We start from the raw sequence: 26,666 nt of genomic DNA, 5'->3' as shown, positions 1-26,666 counted from the left end.
ACACTGCTGCCCTTTGCCAGGAGTCACAGGGCAGCCGGCAGAAGAGTAGGAATCCTCAGCCAGGCCACCGGCCCTCGCCTGCCCCTGGCCTTTCTCTGCTCCTGGGCAGACTCCAGACGGCCAATGCCTCCAGTCTGGGCTGTGCCCAGCACGGTTACGCTTCCCCTCGGGAGCAGCCAGCTGCCACCTGGGCTCTGAGAGCGGAGGATTCGCCCGCTGCCAGGAAGAGGCACCCAGGGCCTGGCTGCTGCCTCCTGCAGCTCCAAGGGCCTCCTTCCAGCCTGCCTCTGCCCAGGCTCAGGCTGCTCCGGGCTCTGCCAGGCCTCTGCTGGGGCTGCACCCCGGCCAAGGCCGGGCCCGCTCTCACCTCACAGGCGCTGCCAGCTCTGCACCAGAGGAGACCTTTCAGAGCCCCCTCTCTGATCCTTCTGCTTTCTCACTTGAGCAAGGCTCTCCTTCTGCCAAAGAGATTGCACTTGGGGATACAAATCCAAGTGGCAGGAACTTGAATGCTCCTGAGTCACAGCAGAGAGCCTGCATCCGCATAGAGTATTTGGGCTGTCCCATTTCTCCTTTGTTTTTTCATGCAAACACCATTGCCCTTTCTACCTCAAATAGAGGTACCACAGCGGACCAAACCCAGACAAGTGGGTCATATTCCAAAAGCAGCATGGTCTGGAGGGGATAAATGAAGATGAGCATTCCCCAATTTGACACCATGCTAAAGACACTGTAGGGGTGACTTCCACATTTAAGAAACAACAGACATTTTACAAGGAAATCATGAGCTTATTCACAGAAGAAGAAGAAGAAGGAAGGAAATTACAAGGAGAGTTTTGGTTTGAAATATTTTATTAATTTCAAATCCTACTCCGCACAACTATTACAAAATCATACCCTAACCCTAACCCCTTAAGACTAGTTGTAACCCTAACACTAAACCTAAACCTAGTCATAACAGTAACTCTAACTGTAACCGCAGCACTAAACCTAGTCCTAAGCCTAATCCTAAGCCTAAGCCTAACCCTAAGCCTAAACCTAAACCTAAGCCTAAACTTACACCTAAATCTAAGCCTAAATCTAAGCCTAAACCTAAGCCTAAGCCTAAACCTAAGCCTAACTAAGCCTAAACCTAAGCCTAAACTAAGCCTAAATCTAAGCCTAAACCTAAGTCTAAGCCTAAGCCTAAGCCTAACCCTAAACTTTACCCTTATCCTAACCTACAATCCTGCTCTAAGGTGGTTGATAACTAAGTGGTGCTGTCTTGTCTCCTTCCTCTTCCTCACTGCAACAAGCAGTGGCACCAGGCTGGATGCAGGCTCAGCAGATGTTATAAATGGATGCTGCACAAAGGAAAAAAGAAAATCAAGAGAAGTCAAATGAACCATGACTTTCCAAACTCAGTGCTTCACAGGATTCATAGGGCTCCTAGAAAGATCCAGAAAGATGGACCATCTGCACCTCAATCATCATGTGCAAGACCCTGCCATCACAGGCAAACCTGGCCCAGAATCCCACTCATCCTTTTATGAAGGTGTTTTCATCTTGCTGGGATTTTTGCACTGACAGTGCTCTAGAAATGGTGCTTTCAGTCCTTGGAGTTTCTTCTTTTCAGGAAACTCCAAAGCCTCACATTGGTCCTTGTCTTTGACCAACAGGCACTGGGCTGATTTCCACAGGGAGACAGAGCAGTGTCTGCCTTTCCATGCCCTGCCCCTCCTGTGCTGGATGGCACCTTCCTTCCCAGCAGGGACAGCCCAGTGGCACTGGCTGCTGCACTTCCCTCTCTGCCACACAACCTGGCAGTAACCCTGGGGCAGTTCCTGTCTGCTTGAGGGTGCCAGGCAGCAGATGGGGCTGGGACAAGTCCCTCTCAGCTCTCCCTGTTTGCGTGCCAGAAACCTCCAAGGGTGGGCTGGGGGCACAAACCAGGGCCCCTCAGAGGCTCACAGTGAGCTCCCCGCAGCCCCTCCTGCCCACAGCCAAATCTCTGACCAGTCAGCCAGCCTGGCTTCCTTGGGTTCCTGCACCACCTTTGCATGTCTCTGTACCCTGCATTGCTCTACTTCAATTCTTTTGCCATTGGATAAAATGGAGCACACCATCAAATTACAAAACAGGGCAGCAGAAACAGTCAGAGGACAGAGTACCTGTCCTCTCAGGAAATGTGGACAGAGGTGGAGTTATTCAGTTGTGTGAAAAACAGGCCCCAGAGAGCCACTTATTGCCACTTTCCAAAACTTCAGATAGGCTTTGAAGAAATTGGGGGACACCTTTTTGAACGGGACAAGTTACAACAGGATGTGGGTGAAAAATTTTAAACACACAGGGGATCAAGTCAGAGTAGGTCGGAGGAAGAAATTGTTTCCTCATGGCATGGTGCCACCCTGGCATGGGTTGCCCCAAGAGCTTGTAGTTGCCCTGTCCCTGGAACCATTCCAGGTCAGGTGGAAAATGGCTCTGAGCAATCTGATCTCTTTAAAGATGTCCCTGCTCATTGCAGGACACTTGCACCAGATGACCTTTACAGGGCCCTGCCAGCCCAGCCCAGTCTAGGACTCCTCACCATTTTCATTTGAAGAGCACCATGAGTGGAGGTGAGGAGGAAGGGGGCTCATCTGATGCCTTGGACTTCGGTAGAGGAGGAGCCCATCCCTCACACCCTGTTTCACCTGCAGCCCCTTTGCATTTTACCTGCAGGAGCTCCTTGGCAGACCAGCGCCGCTCCTCGTCTGTCTGCAGGCAGCAGCTCAGGAAGTCACGCAGCCAAGCTGAGAGGAGCTTGGGATGCAGCAGCTGTGGGGTCCCTATTGAGGCTATCATGAATTTAGCCTGGAGAAAAAGGAAACACCTGCTGCTTTCCCCATCTGTAACTGCTCTCCCACATCCCACTGTTTAAATCCTGTTCTTCAGTGGCAGTTTCTGCCCTGGCAGAGACCCAGAGATGACTTTCCTTCACCTACAAAAAACCCAAACCCCGATGCAGCCACAGCTTTTCCAACATCCCTCAGATCTTGCCATGGCTGCTGATTTCATTGACCTACTCAGTGGGAACTACATCAACAAAAACACGTTTGCTTCTCTGAGGATTCACACCAGCTTGACAGGCTTTTAGGAAGAGGGACTTTACTATACTAATTCCAAGGATTAGTACATGAACGGCATCACTGCAGTGCTTGTTGGTCCCTTAAGCACAGCTGCCATAGAACAAAACTCATCAAGCTTTTTCTCCTGTTCTTGAAAACAATGGTAATTGGAAGGAAAGAAAGGAAATCCACCAGGTATTCCCCAGGTAAGGCAACTAACACCTACAATCTCATATTCCACACAGACACATTAAGATGCCTGCAGAAATGTGTTGGGATGAAAATGCCTGCTTGGGCACACAGGAAACACCTGCAGCTCTGTCTCTCAACTGTCTGAAAATTTCAGCTTCTCTTATGTGGAAAAGAAAAGCTTTTCATGGTCAGAAGAAGGAGAGGTGCCATCACTATGGTCACTCTCTGCTCTTTTGGATACTCAAGTCAATGCATTAATGGTAGGCCCATCCCAGAAAGTGCCAGGATACACTGGGAGGTTTTGGCAGGCTCACCACATCACCAGGTGCTGGCTTGGTGACGTGGAGAACGTGGCTTCAACTGTGAGAGAAACATGGTCACTGAGTGTTTCAGCAGCACTGCACAAGAAGCAGAAGAGATTCTGGGGTCTCTACACCCTCCTGCCCAGATTTCAGGCAAGCTTCCCAGCAAGAAGAAACTGCACAGGGGATGCAGTCCCCCTCTGAAAACCACAGTTTTAGAAACTCTGTTTGGTTTGGGTTTCCTTCCTTCATTTCTGGAAGCATAAGAGTAGTTCTAAGATGCTTGTTTCCTGTTACTGGGGCCATCTACACAGACAAGACAACTGGAACCACTTATAACCCAAAGGCAAGTGTTGCCTGAGAATGGAGTTTTTTTGCATGTGGTAAGGCTTGAGTTCCCCCACTGATGCAACCAAAACTACAGCAGACGCTGATGTGTTGCAGGGACATTTTTAGGAGGGCACTGTGCTGGAAGTACTTCCAGCAGATGGCAATGGGATTTTGTCCAATGGCACACAGAACATGGGACAGGTGAGAAAGACAGCGGGATCAGTGAGGGTTTGCTCCTTACCGAGGCAGGACTCTGGTTCCAGTAAGGAGGTTCTTGTTCCACCATTTCAATTCCCACAATTCCAAAAGACCATATGTCCACTTTGGGGCCATATGGTTGACACGTCACCACTTCAGGTGCCATCCACCAAGCAGTCCCTGCTAACGAGCTCCGTATATTCTTCTCAGGAGTGAGTTGAGTAGAGAGGCCAAAATCGGCTGAGGAGAAAGCACAACAACTGTTGTTATTTTATTCTGTGCAATTAGGAAACCAAGCAAAATAATTTCTCTGTAGAAGTTTGAGAATGTGCTGTTCAATGTCCTGGACAACTGTCCCTGCTCTGTTTTCTCAGGTCTTTAGCCAAGGAAATATGGCATTGGTGACTTAAAAAATCCTCACATTTTTTTATACTACCTCCAGCAGTGGCTTTTGTTCTTTGGAAGCTTTAGACCTGTAGCTCCCTCCCTGTGGAAGGGACACACAGAGCGACACCACTCTTGGCTGCTTGTTCCTTGTCATGCCTCTGAGCACATTGCAGCCGTGTCACCAGCTCACAGCAGATATCCCTGCACTGTCACCAGCACCATTTCTGGGGAGCTGGCAGTCACTCCAAGCAGCCCCACACCCACATCCCTGGAATGTTGCACCTGACCAAGAATACACTGACCCAGCTTGACAGATCCGTCGGTTCTGAGGAGGATGTTGCTGCTCTTCACATCTCGGTGGATCACGTGGTTGGAGTGAAGAAAATCCAGTCCTTTCAGGCACTGAGAGAGGAAACAGAATAAAGAGGGCAAAACTAAGTGATGTGATTTCATCACATAAGAAAGGACACAAAGAATCAAAAAGATTCCCTCTCCAGAGGAATGGGAAAAACTGGCAGAAGACAGTGCCACTGAGAGGAAGAGCTTGCTGCTGCAACACTTGCAGAGCAGAACCTTTCTAAGAAAAGGCATGTCAGCTTTTGAAAGAGCAACAGCACCTGCTGTTGTAGACTGTCCCCTGCACACCAGCCAGGATGACTGCTGCTGCAGGGGATGTGCTCAGAAGCAAACAGCGCTTTGGCTGCACTCCTATCCTTTTTAGCTGAGGACTGAGAGAAACGAGTCTCTCTCTTTTCCTTTGCTGTTCCTTTCAAATCCTGCCACCAGCACCTTTGCTTTTACAGGCAAGGAATGCAGTGAAGACAGGCAAAAGTTTAGAGAGGCAAGATGGAGAAGAGCAAATACAAGAGGCAGAGCGAGAACACAACAGCAGGAGATAAAGAGTACAAGAACTGAGTTCAGTGAGTGCAGGGGCACTGGCAGCCATTTCACTTGAGATTCTTCTACTTGCCCACAGCGTAGCAGCAACACAGAAACAAAGCTTGGCACATGAAACCTCTCCTGTCCTGAGCCCCTGTTTCCCAGACAATCCTGCTCAAGCCCTCAGCAGCACAGATGGCATTGCTGACCTCCCGACTGATGGCTGCCATCTCCTCTTCAGACAGGTAGCTCTTGCTGATGACATCGCTCAGGGTGCCTCCATCCATGTACTCCATAACCAGCCAGAGTTCCTCACCCAGAAGGTAGCTGAAAGAAGGAAACAAGGACATGGGGATAAACATGCATGGCTACGTTGATATTTTCCTTCCAGGTTTCTTGTTTCCAAGTGCCTTTGTGACGAGGACAGAATCAAAGGAATAGACATTCCCTCTAGGCTGGGCATTGTTTGCAGTCTGTGCAGTCTCAAGGAGAAAGGCACAGCTGTGAAAAAGGAGATGGCTTAGATGGCCAGCAAGCAAAAAGTGCAGTTTAGTAACAGCCCAGACAAAAAACCTGTCAGGCATGGTGCTTCTGGAAATAAGCACCCAGTTTTTCTGGCATGCATAGCAATGGCAAAGAGAGGCAAGGATCTAAGGGAAATCCACAAATCCACTTTAGGAAGGTTCATCAGCATTGAAGAAACTTTAAAAAATCAATCCTGTAAAACTGTGGAGACAGTGATCTTTGAGGGTATTGACTTAGAAAGATACAGCTGATCCAGGTTTTGAATATTTTTGAATAATTTTTAAACTATGTGTGCCAGGGAAGACTCATGCAGACAAGATGCACTCTCTTCTCATCTATTGGAGATGAGAAGAGAAATATTAAGAAATAATTAACAGCTCCACTTTCTGCCCCTGACCAAAGTGAGTTTTTAACTTCTCATGTTTCCTGTATGTAAATGCACATTCACGGGATAAGACCATGACCTCTCACCTGTCTAAATAATTCACAACACTGGGACTCCTATGCCTCTTCATGATCATGATTTCATTAAGGGTTAGCTGCTTCCTTTTCCGTCCTCGAAGCTTTATTTTCTTTATAGCCACCTAAAGAGACATTGAAAACCAATAACTTGAGAAGTTGGTGGCAAGAGACCACAACAGACATGGAGTGAGGGATTTTGCAATGACACAGCTGAGCTGTGCCAAACTGCCTTGTGATTAGCACTGCAGTAATTAGGAACTGACATTCCAACAGCCCATTTCTCTGCTCCCTTGGGGGGCAGTTACAGGACATGTGGGGCCACTGATGTTGCCTTGACAACTTGGTATCCGTGGTGTGTCAACTATCAGCCAAAACCTCTGACCACACTCTCTGCTGCTTTGGATGGGATTCAGAAGTAATCCAGGCCTTGATACTCTGTGGATACATCTTGGGGTATGGGCAGGGCTTAGGGCTTTTAGGGACGCCTTGCAGATCTCTCCCTACGTGCAGCTCCCAAGTGCAGCACTGCAGGTGGCTAAGGAACTGCCAGGAACTTTCAGATGTATTTGCTGGCAGCCAGAAATGAGAATTCAGGACTCTGAAGCTGTAGCCCCAAAGGGCAGTGCGGTGCTCTAAGGCACCACCTTTGTTTTAGCCTTGGAGAGCGAGTGAGCGCGTCCTTCTCTGAAAGGAACCGCTGCCCTCCGTGCCTTCCTTCTGGCAGCTGAGAAGGACAAAGCCCCAAATGTATTTTGCAGGCTGGCACCAGTCTGTGCTTCTTGTGCCTTTTCAGCACAGCTCTACCCAAAGCTCCAGTCCCAGCTCACAGCAAAGGGGAAAGGCCTCGAATGCAGCAGAGTCTGCAGGGGCTGTTGACATTTACCTCACCGCATGTGGCATTGTCGAGTGCTCTAACCACATTTCCAAAAGACCTAGAAACAAAACAGAAGCAGAGAAAGGAGAAGCTGTTTAGCTCTTGGAGTGAAAGCCAGCCCACACAGGAGATGTCTCCTGTAAATGCCCAAAACCTGCAGGATGCAGGAGGGCTCTGCCAGAAGGCAGATGATGCATTTTCCTCTCAAGTGCATGGGCACTGGGCCTGTTCCTGAAGCATTGGGGTTCACTGCCTCAGCTCCTAAAGGGAGTTTGTTCTTTCATCTTGGGTTTCAGTTTCTAAACTGTGTGGTTCCTATCCTAACGACAGAGTATTTCCTTCAGCAAACCATAGGAAAGAAATGTTCCTGAGAACTGTAACCTGACAGCTTTGATAGGGGGTAGGTTGCTCTTTCATGCAAGCAAGATTCTTCTTTGTTCATTAGTGTGGCACTATGATTTTGAGACATACAAAAACGCTAAAGAAATTAACACAATGCTGTCCTATACTTGAGAGAGAAGATATTCCAGGTTCTGTCCCTTGATGCAGGCAAGACCTCGGCAGCACGGAGATGTCTCTGACAAAGCCTTCTGAGCACACTCACAAATTCTGAGCAGCGCTAAGAGATGGGACAATCTATCCAAAGGGTGTGAACATGTTTGCAGCTGGCCTGACTTCATGCTGGATAGACATTCCACCAGAAAAACTCCTGGCCCATGGCTGTGCAGAAGTAACTGCAGTTGGACTCACCCGCTGCCAATGTGTTCCAGTTCCGTGTATTTCATTGTGGGATTTTCCATGGTCACCATTCTCCCTGAGGGAAACAAAGTGCAAGATGCTCACTTTAAAGCAGAGATGCCAGCTTCCAGGAGATACAAAAGGCAGCCCCACTGTCTGGGGCTCTGAGTCCTTTGTGGTCAGCTGGGTAACAAAAACCACAACAACCACAACAGCAACAGGACATGCAGCCCTGCAGTGCAGATGGCTGGCACAGAGACTGACTTTGTCCAGTCCTTTGAAGAGTTCTCTTGACAGGAAACAAAGCACAGGGAGATGCATTCCCAGGAGAGGAGGACATCTTTTCCATCTTTCAGCAGTTTGCCAAAATAATGCCTTTCTGTTTGTAAACCACAGCAGCTCAAGCTATAACCAATCCTGACGGGGCTTTCAGCATCAGGACCCTCACCCTTCATGAGCAGGCTGAGCTCAAAGATGCCCCTCTCCCAGCTAAGGAAGGCTCCAGCCTCTGCAGTCCCACCAGCCCTCAGGGACAGGGCAGCTACCACAACAAGGCTGGCAAAGCCCAAGCAGGAACACTGACAAGCAGTGGGAAGAAGCCACAAGCAGCCTGAGCCCTGTACAAGCTGTTGCCCCCATTCAGGACACAAAGGATGGGCTTTGAGATCAGACACAGCGAGGTGCAGATCAATGCCCTTCTTGTCCCAACAGGTGATGGCAGACCCAGAATCCACTGGGCTCTGCTCTCAGCCCCACCAGGTCTTATCTGAGAGCACAGCACTGGCAGCTGTTGTGGGCAAGAAGCAGATTGATGGGGTTGTGCTGCAGAATCACAAAGGACTTGATGTGTTTTCCTAGAGAGTGATCTGAGCAGGGCTTGGGCCAATGAGTAGGATTCTAAGAGTCATGGGAAAGATTGGGAATCAGGTATGAAAAAGTGCACAGAGTACACTGTCCCTTAGATAAGAAATATATCGGACATACCCAGTATCTGCAGATATTTCTCCTCAATCTCCCATTTTGGAGCAGCCATGCTACTGTCAGAACTGGTGATGAACGAACTGTCCGAGCTTGACTTCCAAGATTCAACAGTATATCTTCCTCCAGGTAATGCTGCTGCAGCAGCAGGTTTAACGCCAGAGCCCATGATGTGCTGAACCTGTCGCACTTCTGGTGGGGACAGTTCCTGTGCCTCACGCCAACCTTGGGGCCCTTCATTGCCCGTTGTTTGCTGGAAGTCTTTGCAGGCTGCCAGGTGAGATGTCGACACTTGCACCTCAAGTCAAAGAGAACAAAGCAGTCAGAGACTACAGCTTGTCCCTGTCAGCCAAGAGTCATTGACTGTGAGGAAAGGGAAGGAACCCATTTACAAGGGATACAGACAGGGATTCAGTCCTCCATCTGGGTCACCATGTTCCACTGCAAAGAAACAGGGAGAGCAGCAACAGGCCATCAGGAATCAATTTGGATGACTGCTGGCCAAAAGGCCAAAGGACAAGTCCCACTGTCCAGGGCAGCAGCTGAGATTCAGCACAGCAGGAAATGTCCTTCAGAGAGACTGTGATCCACACTAGAGCAGGATGGCACTCAGAGGCACGGCCCCACTCCCGGCTGCTCTGCACTGAAAGGCAAGAAGGGCAGAAAGCACCAGTTTGGTGACTGCAGTGGCTGTCCCTCCCTCACTCACTTCATTTTGTAGAGCCTTAGGGAGGCGGTTAAGTTTCTCTCTGATGATTTTCATTTCTTCCTCCAGCCTCTTCTCCCTTGCCTTGTTCCTGTCCTCAGATTCCTGCAGCTCTGCCTCCACATCTTCCTTGATGGTCTGTAAACAACAATGCATGGGAAGTTTCATGAGTGGAGTGGCTGCCACTCTTCCACTTACCTGTTTTTGTTGATCGCTCCTGTGCTGATGGCGATTCATCTCCTCTTGAATTCCTCTCATCTCATCTTTGTTCCTCCTCTTCACTGCCATGATGGCACTCTGAGCTTCGGGCAGCTCTGCCTGGGGCTCTGACTTGATGTTCTGTACACACAAATGCACAGCAAGTGACCGGCACAATGACACTGCTAAATTTGCTGTAATCAGAAATAAAGCACAGCCCCTCCCTGCTCCTCTGATCTCTGAGGACCAGTTGGAATGAAAGGCCATTGATATCCTGCTCAATTCCCAAACAAAACACACTCTGATTCCCTGGGCTGCAAAAAGGAACAGACATTGATAACCTGAACGTGATCTCTAATGCCATACTGGCCAGCCTGGAACCACAACAGATCCATCGGCACCAAGCTCATGAAAAACGACTTAATTTTCCAGAAGTGACACATTGGAAAATAAAATTCTAGCTGACCCACTACAAGTACTGTAAAAAGGCTGAAAATAATGAGGAAAAGTAGCATGGTAGGGAAAAAAAAGAAAATGAACAAGCCTCATCCTCCAAGAAAAGAAAAATTAACAATTTAATTAAAGGAAAAAAAAGTAAATTCCAAAAGTGGCTAAAATATTTTGATTGAGTGAGCAAAATCTGAATGTCCCTCACCAGACTCCCCATGTCCAGGCTAAAGCTCCCTCAACACCTCCTCCCTGGGCTGCTGCTCCACACCCTTGCCCAGCTCCCATCTCCTTCTGTGCACACGCTCCAGCCCGTCACGGACTTGCTGCTTCACAGGGGCCCACAACTGCACACAGCACTCACTGCAGCTGCGGCCGCAGCGCTGCCCAGCACAGGCCGGCGCTCACTGCCCTGCTCCTGCTGCCCCTCTGCTGCTGACACAGCCCACCCTGCCCTTGGCCTTCTTGGCCACCTGCCCACAGGCTGGCTCTTGCTCAGCTGCTCTGGACCGGCAGCAGCCCTGCCCCCTTTTGGCCCACGCAGCTCCCTAGACACAAAGTTGCCCATCTGACTGCAAATACTGCATCCAACATTTCAACATGTCCTTCCTGCTCTGAGCAACACAAGACAGCACTCAAGGACTTGCAGCTTCACCCCCACTCCAGGCTCCAAGGCACTTTCCAAAGCTGCAGACTTCACCGCTAAAAGGAGCCACAGAAACTCACCCCTTCTGCCTTTTGCCTCACCAGAAGGCTTCGCAACTAAGTGCTTCTTTTCCTTGGCCACAGGGGACAAGAATGGCTCCCCACAGCTTCACGGGCAGCACAATCATCTCCTTGCAGCTTATCAGCAGGCAAAAGGCAGCTGGGCCAAAATAATCTGTACGAGTGAAGAACTCCTCAAGAAAACTGCAGAACTCTTCCACAAGCCAAATACACCTTTCCACTCAGGAAAAACAAAAAAAGCAAGCTCTGGGACCTCCAGCACTACCACCTGTGCCCTTGGCCAATGCACTGCAGAAGCCCAGACATAGAGCTTCACTGAGCCAGGCAGCCAAAAGCCCACCCAGAGCCCCCAGCTCTTCGGTGCCTCGACATGACAGGGCAAAGGCCAATTTCCAGCTGGCACTGCCTGCAGGAATTGGCTATGTCCTGCAGGACTCCAGCACTCTGCCTCCTCGGCCAGCAACAGCAAGTGCTGGCTGCTCAGAAACTTGCACCTCTGCCTTGCACTAAAGACAGCAGCACCCACAACTGGCACTTACTCTCTTGGGATGATCAGGCTGGGCTGTGACCACGGCTGGAGTCTCGTGGTCATCTTGCTCCCTTTGCTCCTCTTTGGCTTCTTCTCCAGGAGCAGAGGGAGCCAGGGGAGAGATGGCTGTTGCATTTGTCTCCTGTGGCAAGAGAGAAGCATGAGGGACAGCCAGTTACCTACCATTTCTAACCTCATTTCTCCTGGCATTTACAACCACATCTTGTAAGGAGAACTCATCAACTGTGTTAGCAATGGCATTCTCAGTGTCTCCAACCCCATTAAAATGGGCCAATTCAACACTATATGGCTATGAATTTGATATTCCTTCCTGGCTGCTATCAGCAAGCAACGTTGTCTCTGCAAAACAGAGCTTATACTTCTTGCAAGCTCAGAAATGGACAAGTAGCAAAGAGCCAGCAACGCCGTTGCTATTGCTGCTGCAGACAGGGAAAACTACAACTGGATCAGAATCCCATCTAGTGCTGGAAAAGGGCAGGAGATGTTGTGCAGAAACCCCCTTGCTGGCTGGAGAAAGAGAAAAAGAACAGGGCTTCTCATCCTGGCATACCAAAAACACCTACAAGCCACAGGATGCAAGTGAGCCATTCCAGTGTCTAAAGCACTTGGATGCACTGAGGGCAGGTTTGGCAGGGCAACAGCCCTTGTGCTGAGCACTGTCATATGGGCATCTATGGAAATTCTTCAGTTCTCCTTCTTCAGATTTCTGAGATTGAAATTAGGAAGTATCCACTTCTGTTGTTGTTGTTGTTGTTGTTGAAGTCATGGGAATTATTTTCTTTGGGCTTTTCTCTCTGGATTTTCTTTTGGCCGTCCTTGCTGGCCCTCTATACTCTTCTGTGTCTAGTCAAGGTGACAGCTCGCTCCCGAATTTTTAAATAGGAGGAACATGAAATCTTCCTTTCTCACTCACCTCAGGATCAGGTCCGCTGAATACATGTTTTATGTGACCTGTAGTGGGCAGGGAAAATGAATCAGATGCTGTGAGAAAAGTTCCTGGCCTGGTGAATCCCACACAAGAGTTCATCTCAAACAGAGATTATTTTCCCTTTCACAACATCCCTCCAGGAGACACATTTCATTCACACAGCCACCAAGAGATCAGGACAATGTTCTTGCTTGTTCCTACACTTCAACCTCTTTAGCCAGCAAAAGAATACAAACATGATCAAGAAAATACAAATACTTCATTAACACTCAATACTCCTGTTCTAGTAAACACTTAAAATAGCTTCTAAAATCCTCTCCTTCAGGTGGTTTAAAAAAAAAAAAAACAGTTGCATGCACTAATTCTCATTAACTTGCTGTAAACAGTTGCCCAGAAAAGCTTCCCCAAAATTCCTCTGAGCTTTGGCAGTTCTATTGTGAAACAGCACAGCAGCAGCTGCAGGGTTCAGGAGGAGACACTCACTGGTTTGGAGTTTGCACTTCTTTGCAAAGGAAATTACTCTTTTAGCACTAGGTAAAGGGTCAAGTTGGACAATCAAATTCTTTCATGACCAAATTTAGAAAGAAAGAAGCTTTCCCTGAATTCTGGGAACAACTGCAACTGGGAACAACAGAGTTTTTAGAAGGCCTTCCGAGAAGTTCTCCCAGTCTACAGTTTCAAAGCTGTCTTGCTTGTCCCAGCAAATTGAGGAAATAACAGACCCTGTTGCCACAGACTCTCCCAGGGAGGGAAGGGAACCCCTGCAGGTTCCCTGGCAATGCTGCCCCTGTGGCTACAGACACCCCCTTTTTAGCTGAACCTCTTGACAGGAGCTTTATTAAACCAGTGGCATCCTAATGCTCTTTCTGTTTCTAAATCAGCTCAGTCACTAAGAAGGAGCAGGAAGACATACAAAAGCCGGTTATGTTACACCCTAAACTAAGTAGAGGGGAAATCTCTACTTACGTGCCAGGTGAGTCAGAAAATAGCCGGAATAAGTAACGCCACAAACAGTAACCACTGCAGCAGCAAGCTGCTGAATCATTGTAGCACTGCTGTGCACGTTTGCAAGCTGTGCTCCAACACTAGAACAAACAAGGCTCCTGTCAGTGTGCAGCTGCTCACTGACAAATGCCTCAAGGCGCAGGGTGCTCCTGCTCTGAGCAAGCCCTAGGGCTGCTCTGACACTGAGGCCTTCCGTGCACCAAGGCAACCTTCTCATGTCACCACTGTGACGTGGCAACCATGCCCTGACATCACAAAGCAAACCCTCCATGCTGGTCTGTGACTTTATGCAAAGCAATAACCAACCTTCCCCACAGCAAACACAAAATAGCCTGGGAAGTTCTCCTCTGCCACAAAGCAGCACAAATTGCCCTCCTGGGCCAAACCCTGTTGTTCACGGGATCCAAGAGTAACTCCAAGAGTGCCCCTAGCACCTACAGCCTGTAGCCCAAGTGAGCACTCAGATGGGACCCAAGCAAAGGAATCCAGATCAAGAAAATGGCCCACAGCATTGCACATGTGAGAAACTACTCTCACTTTGAAAATTTTAAAGGTTTATTAAACCTTAACAAAGGACTGAACAAGGAAAAATGTTCAGCACTGGCAGTCTCTGTGACTTGCAGCCACATCCTCATCTACAAAAGAGATACTCTGCCTTTGATAGCTTTAGCCCCTCCAAAAGTTTGGTCAGTCAACTCTTTCTCTGCTATCCATTGCTGGAGATTACTTTCTTACATCTTGATTGGAGGTCAGATGTTTTAGACCCCACCTCCTGGTCACAAGCCAGCCCTTCCCTAATGCCCTGACTACCAAGGTTATTACAAGGGGAGGGGAAAGAGGACAATGGGAGGATATATTACGATAACATCACTTTACATTTTTACATCCACATCATATCTATCTCTTAATTGTGAGAGCCAACCATTACATTACTCATCTGTAACACACAGAGCCAGGAGAGAAGCCACTGTTGGCATAACAGCTGAAATAATTGCTAACAAATCTCCCCATATATTTCCACGTTTATCGGACATGCCCAGGGCTTCTGTGCATGTACATCTCTGCCTTTAGTCCCGTTTGGAAGCAGTCACACTGGCAGCACCTGCCCAGCAGCAGCAGCTGCTCCCAGCTGGGAACATGACTGGAGGTGCTGATTTCCAGAGCCTTCTGTGTGCCAGGGGAAGGCAAGGCAGGAGCGGGTTGAACGGCGCTGGCGCTGCTGCTGCTCTGTGCCAGGGAGCCCTGGCTGGGCAGGGCACGGTGCCCTCTGTGCTGCGGGCTCTTCCTCCTGCCACAGCTGGGCACACCTGGGAACAAGGCAGGACAACTTGTGGGAAACCAAGGGCTCTGTGGGGCTCCTCTGCTCGGCACACATTCAGGACACCTGCAGCAAAGAGCTCTGGAGCCTAAAAAGAGAAACCAGAGGGAAACAGCTGGAAAAAGTTTCATTTGGACCTTTCTTACCTGCTAACAGAAGTTCCCAAAATGAAAGGTTACCAAGCAGGGCCTGATCCCTGCTGCCAGCTCAGGGTTAGAAAGAAAGCAATACTTTGTTTCAGTGCTGGGTGTGTAGGGAATCACTTCCCTAACACATGCACGCCCAGCAATCTGACTTAGTAGTTTGTATCCATGGAACTAAGAAATAGTCAATACTTTGCTGAAACTCACAGGCTAAACATTACTCCAAATTATTTGACATATTTAAACCTCTTCTCAGAATTTATTGACATCAGAGTAGGAGTGTCCTGTAGGTCCCTGGTGGTCATTGCCACAGGTTCAGGAGGAGACCCATGCACAAAATAACTAAAAGACAACTGGGCTTGCAAAGCAAATTTATTCCATTAGTTGCAGTAGCAAATAATACATACCAACCCCTGGATTCCCAAACATCCGTTGAGCAGGAGAAGGAGCTGGAGCGTGGTGCTCAGTAGGAGGCACAGGTAGGCAGTGCACTTCCAGGACATCCCCTGGATCAAAACGGTGTGCATCTCATCCTTCTCACCCCTCCACCCCAGAACCAGGCCTTCTATCTCCTGCTCAGGACTGGGATTTTCCCAGTTACAGCATCAGCTCACACACGGCCGGCGTGTGAGATGAGGCCACCATGGCTCACCATACTCCATGACTCCCTGCCAACAAGGGCTCCATGATGCATTGTTCCCCTTTCAAAGATGAGCTGCCCACCCACTGACCAATACATTCTTTCTCTTTCAAGGGTCAAGTTCCCCCTTTAAACAACACACTTTTCTTCATTGTCTTGTCAACCTGCTCAAACATGGATCAAATATGGCAGGGCCTCAGATCTTGGGTTTCCTGCTGTCAGGATGACCCAAGTGTCCCTTTTTCCCAGCCCGATGGTTGAAGGAAGAGTCGGAATTCTTTGGCTCTGATTCACAAGATTGTTCATTATCTAGTATCTAAAATATTTTCTCTCAGACTCACAGAGGTCTGATCTGCAGGTCTGTCAAGGGCACGCTGCCCTGCTCTGAGGCAGTGCTATCTCTTGATACTAAAATCTACATGTACTTTATTTATAGTTATTTTCCAATACCTATCACCTATGTTAGACTGTCTACTTCTACTCTAAACCAATCCAAAAGTGCCAGCATCACCCAGAGCATGGATGTTAGGAAGGAGAAAGAAGAAGGACAGGGAACGCCCAAATTCCTCCATCTTGGGACTCCAAACCCCTGTTCTAAAAATCCCAAAATTCTACTTTTCACCCTGTAACAACTACTATTATGCTACTTCAACTCCTGTGACTTGTGATTCTTCATACAAGGTTGTTAATTTGCTCCATGGCTTAAGATCAAAATCCCAAGTGTCTTTGGCTTCCTGACAGGATCTCCGAGCCCCCTGCCAGGGCTCGAGCCATCCAGGGCTCCCAGAAGGATGTCCTGGGTTCTGACACTCCAACACGACTCCTGTTCCTTACATAGTCATTTAGGAAATATTTCAATCTTCAAATTCGCCTCTGCTAGTCAAGAGACTCCTAAAACACTATCTTCCCTCTCAATGCATTCCGGCTGCCTTCTTAGCAGGACCTCTCTCTTTATTCTCAAGGCTAAGATAGCCACTTGCACACATTGATCACTGCAATGGGGGAATACAGGGTTCATCACTGTCTGTTAAAACTAAAGAAATTCACAAGACTAAGCCCTATTTGTTACACTTAACGCCTCTCCTTCCTTTTCTGGGAATCAAACACAAGCGTTTCATCAATACACCCTATAAATGCTCTTGCTGAGTGAAGAGCCACATTGCCACATTGCTGTGTCAATAAAGCAACTGGGACTCAGTTTCTTCATGCAGGGAAAGCCAATTCTTTATTCATATAACACATTTTTATGCGGTTTTCACAGCCCTCATGTTCAATTCCAACTGTCTGGTAGTTTCCTTGCCACACCATTCATTGCTTAAGAAGGTGTTTTTGTGTGTATGTGCTAAGACTTTCTCTGTTACTCAGGTGTTTACATTTTTCCTCTGTGGACTCTCGTGGGTCAGATTTCCTGTTTATTACAGATGCAAACTGTTTTCTAACCACAACAGCTTGCTGTGTTAACTGCACGCATTCTTATGATTTTTCACATGGGAAGTTAGCTAGCTGCACATAGAAGACATAACAGGCCAGCTGGTAATTGAGCAGAGCAAGGCCTGATTTTATAAGGCCTTTCTTTTCTAATACCCCTACCTGTGTGCAACACATGGTGACTTTCTTTCAGAAATTAATCAGGAAAACACAGATTGCCTGCTGAAATTATTCTGCTCTTTTCCAAATCAGTTCACTACTCAAATGCAACCCTCAGGCACATACCTGATTCCCTCTCTCCCAGCAGCTCAGAGCAGCATTGCACAGTGCTTGCTGTGCTCCAGAGAGCACAAAGCAGGCTGGCCTGGGTTGCCCTGAATATTTCTGCAGAACACTCTGCATTTCACACCTTTGCTGTGGCTCAGGGCAGAACTGCAGGCCTGCAGGCGCTTCCTGGCAGAGCTGTGGGAGGCACTGGCTCCTGCAGATGTGAGCTGCCAAGCTGTCAGTGCCTCAGGCTGGCCTGGCTTGCCCTGGCAGAAGTGCCGTGCCTGAAGGACGCTGCCCTGTGCTCCAGCCTGCCCAGCAGCCCGGCTCCCTGCGCCGCTGCCCAGAGTGCTGCACACACTGCTGCCCTTTGCCAGGAGTCACAGGGCAGCCGGCAGAAGAGTAGGAATCCTCAGCCAGGCCACCGGCCCTGGGCTGCCCCTGGCCTTCCTCTGCTCCTGGGCAGACTCCAGACGGCCAATGCCTCCAGTCTGGGCTGTGCCCAGCACGGCTACGCTTCCCCTCGGGAGCAGCCAGCTGCCACCTGGGCTCTGAGAGCGGAGGATTCGCCCGCTGCCAGGAAGAGGCACCCAGGGCCCGGCTGCTGCCTCCTGCAGCTCCAAGGGCCTCCTTCCAGCCTGCCTCTGCCCAGGCTCAGGCTGCTCCGGGCTCTGCCAGGCCTCTGCTGGGGCTGCACCCCGGCCAAGGCCGGGCCCGCTCTCACCTCACAGGCGCTGCCAGCTCTGCACCAGAGGAGACCTTTCAGAGCCCCCTCTCTGATCCTTCTGCTTTCTCACTTGAGCAAGGCTCTCCTTCTGCCAAAGAGATTGCACTTGGGGATACAAACCCAAGTGGCAGGAACTCGAATGCTCCTGAGTCACAGCAGAGAGCCTGTATCCACATAGAGTATTTGGACTGCCCCATTCCTCCACTGTTTTTTCATGAAAATGCTATTGCCCTTTCTACCTCAAATAGAGGTACTACAGCTGACCAAAACCAGACAAGTGGGTCATATTCCAAAAGCAGCATGGTCTGGAGAGGATAAATGAAGATGAGCATTCCCCAATTTCACAACATGCCAAAGACACTGTAGGGGTAACTTCCACCTTTAAGAAACAACATACAATTTACAAGGAAATCATGAGCTTATTCACAGAGTAAGAAGGAAGGAAATTACAAGGAGAGTTGTGGTTTTAAAAATTTTATTAATTTCAAATCCTACTCAGCAGACCTATTAGACAATCATACCCTAATGCTAACCCCCTAAGACTAGTTGTAACCCTAACCCTAACCCTAACCCAAACCCAAACCTAGTCATAACACTAACTCTAACTGTAACCCTAGTCCTAAACCTACTCCTAAACCTAGTACTAAGCCTAAGCCTAAGCCTAAACCTAAGCCTAAGCCTAAACCTAAGCCTAAGCCTAAGCCTAAATCTAAGTCTTCTAAATGAGTTGATGTTCCAGAAACTTTATTTAAATCCAATCCTAATGTATAATCTATTCTACAGAACTCTTCAACTCTTCAACAATCCTACTCTACAATCCTACTCTACATTTCTAATCTAAATTTCTTATGAAGATAACATCTTGAAATTATTGTTAAATTCTCGTCTCCTAATACTTTTTTTCTTCTTCTGCAATGAAATGATGAGTGGTGCCAGTATGGAGGCTGGCTTGGATGATGTTACAAATGGATTCTGTCCACAGGAAAAAGAAAAAAAAAAAAAACAACAACAAAGAAGAGTGGTGAACCATGACTTTTCCAAGCTCAGTGCTTCACTGGCTCCATGAGGATTCCTCTAGTTCCTACAAAAACCCACAAAGTAGAACAATGGAACCATCTGAACCTCCATCTTTATGTGCAAGACCTTGCCATCACAGGCAAACCTGGCCCAGACTCCCACTCATCTGTTTATTGTGATGTCTTCATCTTGCTGGGATTTTTGCCCTGCCAGTGCACTAGAAATGGTGTTTCTGCCCTGAGGCTTCTTCCTTTCAGGAAACTCCAAAGCCTCACATTGGTCCTTGTCTTTGACCAACAGGCACTGGGCTGATTTCCACAGGGAGACAGAGCAGTGTCTGCCTTTCCATGCCCTGCCCCTCCTGTGCTGGATGGCACCTTCCTTCCCAGCAGGGACAGCCCAGTGGCACTGGCTGCTGCACTTCCCTCTCTGCCACACAACCTGGCAGTAACCCTGGGGCAGTTCCTGTCTGCTTGAGGGTGCCAGGCAGCAGATGGGGCTGGGACAAGTCCCTCTCAGCTCTCCCTGTTTGCGTGCCAGAAACCTCCAAGGGTGGGCTGGGGGCACAAACCAGGGCCCCTCAGAGGCTGACAGTGAGCCCCCCACAGCCCCTCCTGCCCACAGCCAAATCTCTGACCACTCGGCCAGGCCTGGCGTCCTTGGGTTCCTGCACCACCTTTGCATGTCTCTGTACCCTGCATTGCTCTACTTCAATTCTTTTGCCATTAGATAAAATGGGGCACTCCACCAAATTACAAAACAGGGCAACAGAAAACAGTCAGAGGACAGGGCACCTCTCCTCTCAGGAAAAACAGAGAGAGGTGGAGTTATTTACTTGTGTGAAGAACAGGCCCAAGGAGATTTTACAGCCATTTTCCAAAATTCAGATTGGCTTTGAAGAAAGTGGGGGACACCTTTTTTGAACAGTGCCAGTTACAACAGAATGTGGGAAAATATTTCTAAACACAAAGGGGATGCAATCAGAGTAGATCTTAGGTAGAACTTGTTTACTAAGAGCATTCTGCAACACTGGCACACGGGTCCCCAAGAGCTTGTAGGTGCCTCATCCCTGGAACCATTCCAGGTCAGGTGGAAAATGGCTCTGAGCAATCTGATCTCTTTAAAGATGTCCCTGCTCATTGCAGGACACTTGCACCTGATGACCTTTACAGGGCCCTGCCAGCCCAGCCCAGTCTAGGACTCCTCACCGTTTTCATTTCAAGAGCACCAAGAGTGGAGGTGAGGAGGAAGGGGGCTCATCTGATGCCTTGGACTTCCATGGAGGAGGAGCCCATCCCTTGCACCCTCTTTCACCTCCAGCCCCTTTGCATTTTACCTGCAGGAGCTCCTTGGCAGACCAGCGCCGCTCCTTGTCTGTCTGCAGGCAGCAGCTCAGGAAGTCACACAGGCAAGGTGAAAACATCTTGGGCTCCTGCAGCTTTAGTTTCCCTCCTGTGCCTATCAGGATTTGAGGCTGGGGAAAAAGGAAACAGGGAGGTTCCACCTGCTGCTTTCCCCATCTGTAACTGCTCTCCCTGAGCCCATTGTTTAAGCTCCACTCTGCAGTGGCAGTTTCTGCCCTGGCAGAGACCCAGAGATGACTTTCCTTCACCAACAAAAAACCCAAACCCCACATCTTTTCCAACATCCTGCAGATCTTGCCTTGGCAGCTGATTTCATTGACTGACCTAACAAGTGGGAACTACATCAGCAAAGCATGTTTGATTCTCTGAGAATTCACACCAGCTTGATAGGCTTTTTGGAAGAGGGACTTTGCTATACTAACTCTGCTATTTCCAAGGATTTGTACAAGAAAGGCATCTCTGCCATGCTTGTTGGTCCCTTAAGCAGAGCTGCCATAAAACAAAACTCATCAAGTTCTCTCCTTTGTTCTTGAAAACAATGGTAATTGGAAGGAAAGAAAGGAAATCCACCAGGTATTCCTCAGGTAAGGAAACAAACATTTAAATCTCAAATTCCACACAGACACATTAAGATGCCTGCAGAAATGTGTTGGGATGAAAATGCCTGCTTGGGCACACAGGAAACACCTGCAGCTCGTCTCTCAGCAGTCGGAAAATTTCAGCTTCCCTTATGCAGCAAAAGAAAACTTTCCATGGTCAGAAGAAGGAGAGGTGCCATCCCTATGGTCACTCTCTGCTCATTTGGCTACTCAAGTCAATGCATTAATGGTAGGCCCATCCCAGAAAGTGCCAGGAAACAAACAGGGGGTTTTGGCAGGCTCTCCACATCACCAGGCTCTGGCTTGGTGATGAGGAGAACGTGGCTTGGGCTATGAGAAAAAACACGGTCGCTAGGTGTTTCAGCAGCACTGGAAAAGAAGCAGAAGAGACTCTGAGCCATTTACACCCTCATTCCCAGGCTTCCAGCATGTTTCCCAGTGAGAAGACACTGCACAGGGAATTAAGTTCTTCTCTAAAAATCATTGTTTTAGAAACTTTGTTGGCTTTGGGTTTCTTTTCTTCATTGCTGGAAATGTAACACCAGTTCTGAGAGGCTTGCCTTGTGGTTTTAGGGGCATCTTCACAGACAGACAAGTGGGAACAATTTGAAACGCAAAGCGAAGTGTTGACTGAGAAGAGTTGGGGAGTGTTTGCCTGTGTTAAGGCTTCAGCTGCCTGGCAGTCCCCTTACATCCATGTGCAGAAACACCCAGCTGCTCCCCAGATCTCAGTCCCTCTGGGCACACAGGCCTCGGGAAAACGATTCCAGCCTTTCTCCTGCTCAAGAACATCTAACCTAAGATGAGCTCCAGTTTCTTCAGTAAAGTCAAGGACGTTCTCTTCCATGCAGCTGACAGTGTTCATGGAGCTCAGCAGGTCTTCCTGATATTCCTCAGGCCAAGGAATTACAGTGGAATTTGGCCAGACATCAGATGAACATTATCCAATGTGGTTCATGCGGAACCAAGCTCTAACGCTGACAAGCCAGAGGGAGAGAGCTCATTCTGCTTTTGAAAGATGTCAGTTAGAAACATAAGACACAGACTTGGAACTACTCAAACCTCAGCGTGCAGAATCCATCTAAAATAGACCAAAATCATAATGGCAAGGGGCCTTGGAGTCTTGATAAAAACGCCCACCACGATAATAATAACTCTGCCCTAGTGGCAGTGAAATCAATGGTGGCCAAAGAGACTTTATTACTTTCCTCTTCAAACCAAAGGAAAATTTCCAAGCCTAAAATAGCCAATGTACTCTCCTTGATTAAAAGCAATTATGACAATTCATTCAAGTACGCAAACGTGAGCCAAACAGAAGGATCACAGGTCACGCCTGACGTTCCTTGTTCATCAGTGGAACCTGCAAACTCTGATTTTATGCTATTTATAAATGTGCCAGTTGTTGGTTTCGTAGAGCTTTTTTGGCAAAGGCATGGGTTTTGTTTTCTTATGTTACAGATCCCCTCTATTGGACTTTCAAAGGTGAAATTTTAATTAAAATCAAAACCAAAGTTTTTAAATTGATATATATGGGAAGATCTTTTGCCAAAAATTAGGTCATTAAAAGGATGGAGCGTTCCTCAGCAGTCCTGTCCTGTTCCTGATTTGTACACAGCCCCTGGCGGGCGATAATTCCCTTCCTTGCCAGTCAGGGAATAAGGCTCTATGTTCTCTTCTGAATTGGCCATTCGTTCTTAAAGATGGAAAGTCCCCCCTTGTCGGAACCCAGGACATCCTTCTGGCAGCTCTGGGTGGCTCGAGCCCCTGGCAGGGGGCTCAGAGACCCTGGCATGAAGGCAAAGACACCTGTGCCTTTGAGGTGTCTTTGATTTTGACCCATGGAGTAAATTACCAATGTTACGTGAAGAGCTACAAGTCATGAGAGTTTAAGCAGAATAATAATTTGTCTCAGGGTGAAAGGGTAGAATTTTGGGGTTTTTAGAATGGGGGTTCAGGAGGCGACACGATCCGTCCTAAGGACGTGATTCATGGAGGCTTTTTTTCACTGATGTCAGGGTGCAAAAACTGACATGACAAGGGGATTTGCAGTAAAATCAAAATACATGTACTTTTATTAAATAGCCATAGCAAAGATGTGTTAGAGAGAAGGGGAATGAAGAAAGGGAAAAGAGTAAGGAAAAGAAAAAGAAGAGAGGGAGGGCAAGGAGGTATATAGCTACCAGACGTGCAGATGACAAAGTCCCTCGAAGTCCGGTCGACGAAGAGGCCTGTCGTCTTCACGTCAGGGGAGATCTCAAAGGTATCAGTCAGGTCTAACCTTTTTTATAGTCCTTTTGAAATGGGGGAAGGGGACCCATTTCAAAATAGTCTATTGATAAAGGGTACAAGGAGTCCATCAGTAGTCCATCAGGAGCAGGCGTCGTCAGCAGCAGATGTCGTAGGCAGGAACCATTGTCTTCTCGGTCCAGTGGTCGCTTGCAAAACTTGCTCCGGTCCCCACGCATACCTTCCCTCACCCTATGGTGGGGATTTCAGTCTCAGTCCTTTTGGGAAAAGAGACGAGCTTTTCCATGTAGGGGTTGCACGTCTCAGTCCTTGAGGGGAGAACCTTCTCCCATCTCAGTCCATCTGTCACGGTGGTTGATGTACGGTGAGTGGAGGGTCCTTTTGTGGTGACCTCCAGAAAGGTCATTCCAGAGAGAAAGTCCAGCCAAGTCAGAAGGGTGGAGAAATTCCAGCACTAGCGTTGCTAGGTGATGCAGGCGAAGGAGAGCACACTGCCCCTTCTTGGGTGCAGTGTTCCATGAGTTGAGCAAACACACCCGTAGCCAATAATCTGGCTTGGTGGACCAGACAGACCTGGATTTTCAGAACAGGATCTTTCCCTTTCCCCGGTGGTCTTGGCTTTCATGACGATCGAGAGGCAAAAAATGAGGGAAGTTTCGGACAGACTCTCACACGACCCCGTGACTCATGATTGTCTTGAAAGGATCTTCATCAGCAGGTCTTCAAGTCTCCTTCACGCTGGTAGCATACCTCAGAAAATAGGGACAGTATGACAGAGAGAGAGAGGAAAAGAGATTAAAAAAAGATAAGAAGAAATAAAAGAAGGGCGAAAAAGAGAATCAATTAGCAAAACAAAATCAAAACAACTTTTTTAGCAAATAATTAAATAATAATTGAAAATGATCAAAATAATAATTGGAACAAAATCACAGATTATTATCTTAAATAATTGAAAAATCACAAATGGTAATCAAATAATCAAAATAAAATCACAAATGGTCAAAAGTAAAAGCAATAATAAAATGAATATAAATTTAACAAAGTTACAAAATGGAAGATAAAAAGTTATTTCAAAACACATCTATTGATTAATAATCGTCTTGTGTCAATTGTCTTGGGGACGTCCATAGTAAAAAGGACATCAGCCAAATTGTGTGCATTAATTATGGACGTCAGTCTTGTTAACTGTTTCATCATTCTCCAATTCATGACAAACAAGATTGCTGACAAAACAAAACCAATCGAAACCAGGATCAAAAGGACAACAATAGGATGACACATGGTGTTCAGGACACTTGTGGCAGTTGGTGACCACCCAAAAAGAGTATCCCACCACTTGTGCTCGGCATCTCTCTTCACTCTTTCCCATGACACGGTGTATTTGTTTTACATTGTGATGAACAGTTACTAGGGTCTTCTGCCCATCTTTCTTGATTTTTCCCAGAATCTCAGCCAAGTCTTGGTGGAGCAGCAACTGCTTTACCAAAGTGAGGTTCATCCCAATTGGAGTAGGTATCAATTTGTGAATCAGGGTGTAATTAGATTGCAAAAGCTGGTGAGAGGTAACTGGAGCTACATAAGAGAAATCACATCCTACAATTCTGGTAAAATTACAAGCACAGAAATTTGAATGATTCTTAGTATCTACTACTACATTTTCTACAAATACAAGATCACAGGCAGTTCTAAAGCATGCACATCCATTGCCTATGTATATGAGAACCCTTTCAGAAGTCTCGTTAGGATGTATTTCAAAGTGACAGATATTCTGCTCTGTGTCCAGACAGATATCCTGGGCTATGATTGCATTGCTTTCACAGATGAACCCTTGTTGTTCACGGACAATACAAGATTCCAGATTGACAGTTTGCCATTTGTTGTTAATCTGGCGGGCCCATTCCCTATGCTCCGAAGGATAGAGAATAGCTCCGTCATGATTTATCCCTAATGCTGTAATAGGAAAAACCAAATGTACTGAAGCACTACGTATGGTTAACACAAAAGCTGTGGCCGTGTTTGAAATGGGGTTATAAGTGAAATTCACCAAATTCCACCAGGATTGGAATTCTCTTTCAAAGTCAGTAGCACTGTCCCAGATTATTTTTCAAATTTCAGTGGGAAAAGTGCCTTCTTCACCTTCCTTTTTAATTGAGGCAGCAACTGACTGCATTCACAATTGAGCCTGAATACAGCTGAGAGCCAAAGAAACATTATTTTGTGTGGCATTGAGTGCATCAATCACCAATTTGTGGTCGTTTACATTTACCTTTTCCCAATTTGGTAGTATGTTTGATAGCAGCCACTGATGTGTTAAGGATGATTGCAGTGGTTGCTGTAATTTGGTCAGATTTTCACTCATAGCGGCCAATTTGTTCAAGTTTACTTAATTTACATGTTAAGTGCAATATTATCACTTTGTGTTACCATAAAGGGAAAGGAAAACATTATATTTGTTGTACAATGCTAGTGTTATCATGGTTTCTCAGGTCTTCATGTCCCACGGAGTTCTTCTGTAAAAAATAAGCACAACAGAATCTGCCACGAAGAGGCAGAAAGAGTTAGAACAATGGGATTGTCAGAGAGGTTTTTAACACCAGTGGTACTTCCCCTACAATAGGGGGTGGTCCACCAAAAACAGGTTGTCCAGGGTAATGTGCTGGGTTCTTGAAATCATCTGGTCCGTGTAGTGAAGGAGTTATGCTTGGAGCTGTCAGGCAAAAAGCAGTGATTTTAGGACACCCATTTGCCCCTGATCTATCGTAAGGGGTGTGAGAAGTCCATTCAATCCCTTCACCTTTTGCCCAATCCTGCGCACTTTTCAAATTCCAAACCATCCATGTATTGCTTTAACAGTATTATTTCCTGTAGCTCTTTTAAAAGCATCGGCCTGAAACAACACAAATACAAGTGTGGCATAGGACTTGATGTTAATACAGACAAGAAAATAATTCTGTCCCTTACACTGGAAAATACTACAAATGGTTAACAGTTCCTCTACCTGAGCAGTGACTTCTCCCTCTCTGTTAGCAGAAGTGGGGAAGAAAGGAGGGGTTGCTTTAATCACAGAGGCAAGCTTGTTTTGGCTGCTACCCAAGCTCTCAGTTTCTTGTATTGCTAAGTTTTTTTCTGCTTCTATGAGAATTAAGATAACCACAGACAAACCTCTTTCCCAGGTAGAGTATCTTCTCTCAGCATCTTTGAAACTATGGGAATAAAAACCAACAGGCCTTGTTGGACCCTCGGGACCCCGCTGCCCAATGTGTACTGATAACCCTGAGGAGGCAAATCCCCACTCTACCTGAAAGGGATCTGTAGGATGGATAGGGTCCAGTGCTTGGTGAGCTGTTGCTTCAAAAATCAGCAATTGCAGTGCTTTCTCCTGAGAAAGACTCCAATCCCATTTTA

At 47.5% G+C, this 26,666-nt stretch overlaps 1 protein-coding gene across 2 annotated transcripts; it reads right to left on the bottom strand.

The window, feature by feature from the left end:
* Window positions 1-834: 834 nt before the first annotated feature.
* LOC135304046 (serine/threonine-protein kinase PAK 3-like) lies at window positions 835-13,691 on the bottom strand. Of its 2 annotated transcripts, XM_064426338.1 has the most exons (13): window positions 13,473-13,691; window positions 12,492-12,529; window positions 11,568-11,699; window positions 9,661-9,996; window positions 8,958-9,249; window positions 7,986-8,049; window positions 7,245-7,293; window positions 6,371-6,483; window positions 5,584-5,701; window positions 4,798-4,897; window positions 4,152-4,348; window positions 2,695-2,832; window positions 835-1,343 (listed from the first exon to the last, which is right to left on the bottom strand). In XM_064426338.1, exons 1-13 carry the CDS (start codon window positions 13,549-13,551, stop codon window positions 1,221-1,223), a joined length of 1,779 nt encoding a protein of 592 aa, XP_064282408.1. In that variant the 5' UTR covers window positions 13,552-13,691; the 3' UTR covers window positions 835-1,220. The 2 variants fall into 2 exon arrangements, with proteins under 2 accessions (XP_064282408.1, XP_064282409.1); XM_064426339.1 differs by lacking the exon at window positions 2,695-2,832.
* Window positions 13,692-26,666: the final 12,975 nt, after the last annotated feature.

Source organism: Passer domesticus, chromosome 6 (genome assembly GCF_036417665.1).
Source record: "Passer domesticus isolate bPasDom1 chromosome 6, bPasDom1.hap1, whole genome shotgun sequence".
Classification (NCBI taxonomy): Eukaryota; Metazoa; Chordata; class Aves; order Passeriformes; family Passeridae; genus Passer; species Passer domesticus.
The sequence above is the reverse complement of the archived record's forward strand: the minus strand, read 5'-3'. Positions and strand labels throughout refer to the sequence as shown.

Bases quoted from the DNA above. Each gene is read 5' to 3' on its own strand.
- LOC135304046 (XM_064426338.1), bottom strand. From the start codon at position 13,551: ATGATTCAGCAGCTTGCTGCTGCAGTGGTTACTGTTTGTGGCGTTACT. The intron at 4,898-5,583 runs GTCAGCAATGCC...TTCCTCTCTCAG, and splicing joins TGGCAGCCATCAGTCGGGAG to TGCCTGAAAGGACTGGATTT. The intron at 4,349-4,797 runs GTCAGTGTATTC...CTTTCTCCTCAG, and splicing joins CGACGGATCTGTCAAGCTGG to CCGATTTTGGCCTCTCTACT.